The sequence below is a fragment of the Plecotus auritus genome (genome assembly GCF_963455305.1).
Source record: "Plecotus auritus genome assembly, chromosome: X".
In the NCBI taxonomy this organism is placed as follows: domain Eukaryota; kingdom Metazoa; phylum Chordata; class Mammalia; order Chiroptera; family Vespertilionidae; genus Plecotus; species Plecotus auritus.
The window spans coordinates 46,009,792-46,015,763 of NC_137784.1; the positions used below are offsets into that span (position 1 = coordinate 46,009,792).

General features: G+C 39.6%; 1 protein-coding gene across 1 annotated transcript; it reads right to left on the minus strand.

The window, feature by feature from the left end:
* Positions 1 to 2,749: 2,749 nt before the first annotated feature.
* On the minus strand, positions 2,750 to 3,835 carry LOC308239846 (CYFIP-related Rac1 interactor B-like; the record flags this gene model as incomplete). Its single annotated transcript, XM_080652704.1, is given in 3 exon segments — positions 2,750 to 3,430; positions 3,434 to 3,439; positions 3,443 to 3,835. Coding segments are annotated over 3 exon segments (969 nt in total). The 5' UTR covers positions 3,725 to 3,835.
* Between the last annotated feature and the right edge of the window lie 2,137 nt (positions 3,836 to 5,972).

The window sequence follows — 5,972 nt, forward strand, 5'->3', positions numbered from 1 at the left end:
CCCAGTGGGTCAGCCTCCCAGTTACCTGAGGTGGACACTCTTGGTGCACCCCTTTGTGGACTGTGTGTACAACCTTGTTGTAGTTAAGTCTTCATTGTTGGTTTCACTGGGAGGAATTGACCTCCAGGCCAAGTGGCTGTGAGGACCCGCTATGTCTATAATGGAAGAACTGCTGTTCTGGAGACACGCTTATGGGGCAGGACTTATTTCAGTGGGGCTTTTTTGCTCACTGAGTCTGCCTCTTGAATGTGTCACTTATGGGTGTGAACAGTTAAAATCTGGTGTCGTCTCACACTGACCATTTGATACACTAGCTTCTGGATACCCAATGGGATGCAGGTCAGCTACTGTCTGAGGCCACCCAGAAGAAGCTACAGCGAGAAATACAGTTTTCTCCTCTTTGCTTGGGGTTTGGAGGTTTTGGAGCTGTCTGACCAGAGCTGCAGTTTGTTAGGTTAAGCTGGGATAGGGCAGGCCATTTATATGCAAAAGCCACTGTGTAGAACTTGAGTGGGTTTGTAGATTGTGCGGGGCAGGGTCTCAGGGTGTCACTAGGCTAGGGTATGGCAAACAACAATGGCTGCCAGTCAGCCATCTCTGTGTTTCCAAGTTTCCAAGTCCCTGTGTCCCACGCCCCAGTGCAATAAACAATGATTGCTGGGTGCACTGCTGCAAGAAAGTCACCCTCACTTTCCGACCTGATGGCAGATAATCCAGCTTCTCCCCGTAGGAGTTTGGGTCCCCAGTGTCTCCCTAGAAAGTGGAGTTCAGAGTAATCGGGAGCTTGTCTCCTTTTGGGTTGAAAAAAGTAGCTCACCCAGTTGCCCACTGCCAGCCTGATTCGCGTGCCTCTGTAAGCCAGCTTTTCAGCGCTTGTGCACGTCTCAATGCTCTTTTCTCTTTCCTTCTAGTTGTAGAACTTCCACTCAGCCAGCTTTCCCGTGGTTCTGGGTGATAGACGTTTTGTCTTTTAGTTGTAGTTTTGAAATTGTTGTGCGAGGCAGCAGTTTAGGTGTTTACCTATGCCACCATCTTGGTTTTCCCTTCTTCTACTGTTTTTTATGGTTTCCTTTCTTATGTTTAATTCCTTTATCCATTTTGAGTTTATTTTTGTGTATGGTGTAAGTTGGTGGTCTAGTTTCATTTTTTTTTTGCATGTATCTGTCCAATTTTACCAACACCATTTATTGAAGAGACTGTCTTGACTCCATTGTATGTTTATGCCTCCTTTGTCAAATATTAATTGAGCATAATTGTTTGGGTCAATATCTGGGTTCTCTATTCTATTCCATTGGTCTATATGTCTGTTCTTATGCCAGTACCAGGCTGTTTTGAGAACAGTGGCTTTGTAATACAGCTTGAAATCTGGTATTGAGATCCCACCTAGTTTTTTCTTCTTTCTCAGGATTGCTGTGGATATTGGGGGTCTTTTTTTTATTCCAGATGAATTTTTGTAGAGTTCTTTCTAGGTCTGTGAAATATGCCATTGGTATTTTAATGGGGAGTGCATTGAATCTATAGATTGCTTTGTGTATTATGGACATTTTACTGATGTTGGTTCTACCAATCCATGAACATGGTATGTTCTTCCATCTGTTTATGTCTTCCTCTATCTCTTTTTTCAGTGTCCTGTAGTTTTTTGCATATAGGTCTTTTACCTCCTTAGTTAAGTTTATTCCTAGGTATCTTAATCTTTTTGGTGCGATGGTAAATGGAATTGCTTGTTTAGTCTCTCTTTCTGTAAGTTTACTATTGGTATATAGAAATGCCATAGATTTCTTTGCATTAATTTTGTATCCTGCTACATTGCCAAATTCATTTATTAAGTCTAATAGTTTTTTGATGGAGTCTTTAGAGTATTTTATGTTCAATATCAGGTCATCTGCGAATAAGGACAGTTTTACTTCTTCCTTTCCAATTTGGATGCCTTTTTTTTCTTCTCCTTTTCTAATTGCAATGGTTAATACTTCCAGTACTTTGTTGAACAGGAGTGGTGAGATTTGGGAATCCCTGTCTTGTTCCTGTTCTTATGGGAAATGGTTTTAGTTTTTGCCCATTGAGTATGATGTTGGCTGTGGGTTTGTCATATATGGCTTTTATTTTTATTTTTTATTTTTAGAAAAATGAAAGCTGATTTTTATTTTATTATCAACAGCCATTCTTTAAATATGAACATGCATACGTAATACTCTATGCACACATCATAGTTTTAATGTTAGTTAATAAAGGTTAAACACACAGCATACATACTTACAAAAAGGTCAAAATGCAAACTTAAAACTTTGAACAAAAGTCTTACTAATTTTAAAAAAGTTTGTGTTGGGTACCTTCTGTACAACACAATTAATTTAAACATTTTCATTTGGCTGCATATGAGAAAAGCGGCAGTAGAAATAAAGTCATTGAGGGTTTTAAATAGCAGAGTAGGCAGTTTTGCTATGCAGTGGAAACAATATTAAATATTAGTTTTCAAAAAAATTCCACATTTAAAAATATTTAGTTCGAGTAACAGAATTTCTCGCAGTGGAGACCCCAATGCGATGCATGATTAGCTGCCTCAGGTGGCCTGTCTGAAAGGCAACCCCTTTAGGGTATAACTTGACTGATTTTGAACAAGTCTTAAGAACAAGAACATGAGTAAAAAAGAGGGTAGAAGAACAGAGGGAAGAAATAAAGCGAGAGTAAATGAGTAATTGCAATCACTAAAAACTGTGCATCTCTGGTCACTGCAGGCACTCGCTCCGGAGTGTCATTGCAGCCTGGATTTAATTTGCTTGGAGGTAGTCTCATCATTCAAATGTTTTGTTGTGTACCTGAGAGCACTGACAAGACCTTCTATACTATTAGGGGGCTGGTCCTTAAGAACTTTGATACAACCTTTCATATCAATTTTTGAGGATTTAGCAAATGCTCCTACTGGATGTACATGGTCATAGCGTATGATGATGCCCACCATTACCCTCAAGCAGAACGACACTGTCTCTTCGTTTGTAAACCTGCTTCTGTATTCCGGCATTTCCAGCATGACTCTGCACACACTGGCCATGGTGCTCAGATAGTCCGTGGCATTTTTTATGGGTAAATTTTTATTCTCTGATACAAATTTTGTTGTGGCATCACTTAAGGTTTTCAGCATCAGGGTTGCCTCGGCATAAAACAAAGACATTAGACTTGCCAGTTCAATATTTACTTCATTTTCTCCTTCTGCTGGAATGTTATTAATCCGCATAAGACTCAATGTTCTTCTATAATAGATGAAATCATTCTGTATGGCAGGATTTGTCATCTTGAGTTCATCAAACTGGAGTGTGAAGTGAAGGATTTCTGCAAACTGCCTAGTGAGAGCCGGCTCTTGCTCTAGGTGCTGGGTGGAAGAGTATGGGGTACTTGTCAAGGATCCCTGGAGACCTCTTAATGCTGATTCTAACCTCTAAGAAAATTAATAAAAATTTTTTAATTTGCCTACTAGTGGGACAACAGCACCCCATGCCTTCTCTTGTAACTTCTCATCTGCTGGATGCTGGATGGCCTCTCGTATTTCATGGCCAGCTCCTCTATATGATTGCAAGTCCTCCAAGATGCCTTCTGCATCTTTTAACACTACATTCACCTGATTATAAATTTCCTTCTCGGACTCTGTAGGCTGGGCATTTTCAAAATCAAGGAAAAAAGTTGGCCCCTGCTCAAGGTATGTGCATGTCAAAACTTTAAGAAGATTCCCCATGTTAAGGTACCTTCAGCCAGTGCTGGTGATTCTGCCCTCGTCCCTCTACCAACTTGGTAACCTTGAATGAATTACTCAAACTCCAGGCTTCAGTTTCTTCTCCTGGCTGCAGGCTGGTGGCAAGGGGAGCTCAGCGCAGGAGCCTCCTAATTCAGTGCCCCCAGCCGCCGCCTTTTCCAGGTTGGCAGGTCGCACTTCACCACCACAGGTTGCCCTGCCATGCCTGGAACAGCAGCAGCACCAGCTGCCCAGGCCAGTGCCAGGCAAGAAATCACTATAAAAGGAAGCAAAGCCATGAGGAGGAAGAGGAAACGCTGTTTACCTTCACTGAGCCCCACAGCCAGCACTCCATATATGGCTTTTATTATGTTTAGTTATGATCCTTCTATTCCCACTTTGCTGAGAGTTTTTATCAAAAATGGGTGTTGGATTTTGTCAAATGCTTTTTCTGCATCAATTGATATGACTATGTGGTTTTTATCTCTCAATTTGTTTATGTGATGTATCATGTTTATTGATTTGTGGATATTGTGCCATCCTTGCATCCTTGGAATAAATCCTACTTGGTCGTGGTGTATGATCTTTCTGATGTATTGCTGGATCCGATTTGCTAGAATATTGTTGAGGATTTTGGCATCTATGTTCATGAGGGATATTGGCCTTTAATTCTCTTTCATTGTGTTGTCTTTATCTGGTTTTGGTATTAGGGTGATGCTGGCTTCATAGAATGAGCTTGGAAGTGTTCCTTCCTCTTGAATTTTTTGGAATAGTCTGAGGGGGATAGGTTTTAGGTCTTCCTTGAATGTTTGGTAAAACTCTCCTGTGAAGCCGTCTGGCCCTGGGCTTTTGTTTGCTGGAAGCTTTTTGAGGACTGCTTCAATTTCTTCCATAGTTATTGGCCTGATGAGATGTTTAGATTCATCCTGATTGAGTTTTGGAAGGTTGTATTTTTCTAGGAATATGTCCATTTCCTCCAGGTTGTCCAGTTTGTTGGAATAGAGTAGTTCATAGTATTTTTTAACAATCCTTTGTATTTCTGTGGGGTCTGTTGTTATTTCTCTTCTTTCATTTCTGATTTTGTTTAATTGGTCCTCTCTCTTTGCTTCTTGGTGAGCCTGGCTAAAGGTTCATCAATCTTATTTATCCTTTCAAAGAACCAGCTCTTGCTTTTGTTGATCTTTTGTATTGTTCTGTTGTTGTTTTTTGTCTCTATGTCGTTTACCCGCTCTGATCTTTATTATTTCCTTTGTTCTGCTTACACTGGGCTTTTCTTGTTGCTCTATTTCTAACTCTTTGAGTTGTAGGATTAGGTAATTTATTACCATTGTTTCATGTTGCTTTTTGTTTTGTTTTGTTTTGTTGTGTTGTGTTTTTTTGTTTGTTTGTTTGTTTGTTTTTTTGTAGTAGGCTTGTAGAGCTATGACCTTCCCTCTCAAGACTGCTTTTGCTGTGTCCCATAGATTTTGGATTGTTGTGTTTCCATTGTCGTTTGTTGCCATGATGTTTTTTTTTTCTTCTTTGATCTCTCTGGTAACACAGTCATTGTTACATAGCATGCTATTTAGTCTCCATGTGTTAGATTTTTTTTGGATTGTTTTTATTGTAGTTGATTTCCAGTTTTATGCCATTGTGACCTGAGAAGATGCTTGATATGATTTATATCTCCTTGAATTTGAAGACACTTCTCCTGTGAAACAATATATGGTCTATCTTTGAAAATGACCCATGTGCACTTGAGAAGAATGTATATTCTGTAGTTTTGGGGTTAAATGTTCTGAAGATGTCAATTAATTTCATCTGGTCTAGTGAGTCATTTAGGATTTATGTTTCTTTGCTGATTTTTTGTTTAGAGGATTTGTCCAATGGTGATAGTAGGGTATTAAAGTCTCCTACTATTATTGTATTGCTGTCAATCTCTCCCTTGATATCCTCCAGGAGGTTTTTTTTTATGTATTTGGGTGTTCCTGTATTGGGTGCGTATATGTTTACCAGAGTTATACCTTCTTGTTGGATTGCTCCCTTTAGTATTATGAAGTGGCCTTCCTTATTTCTTTTTATGTCCTTCACTTTGAGATATAATTTGTTAGATATAAGTATTGCTACCCCAGCTTTCTTTTTCATTTCCATTTGCCTGGACAACCTTTTTGCATCCCTTCATCTTCAGTCTGTGTGCGTCTTTTTTTTTGAGGTGGGTTTCCTGTAGACAGCAGATACATGGGTCATGTTTTCTTATCCACTCATTTACCCT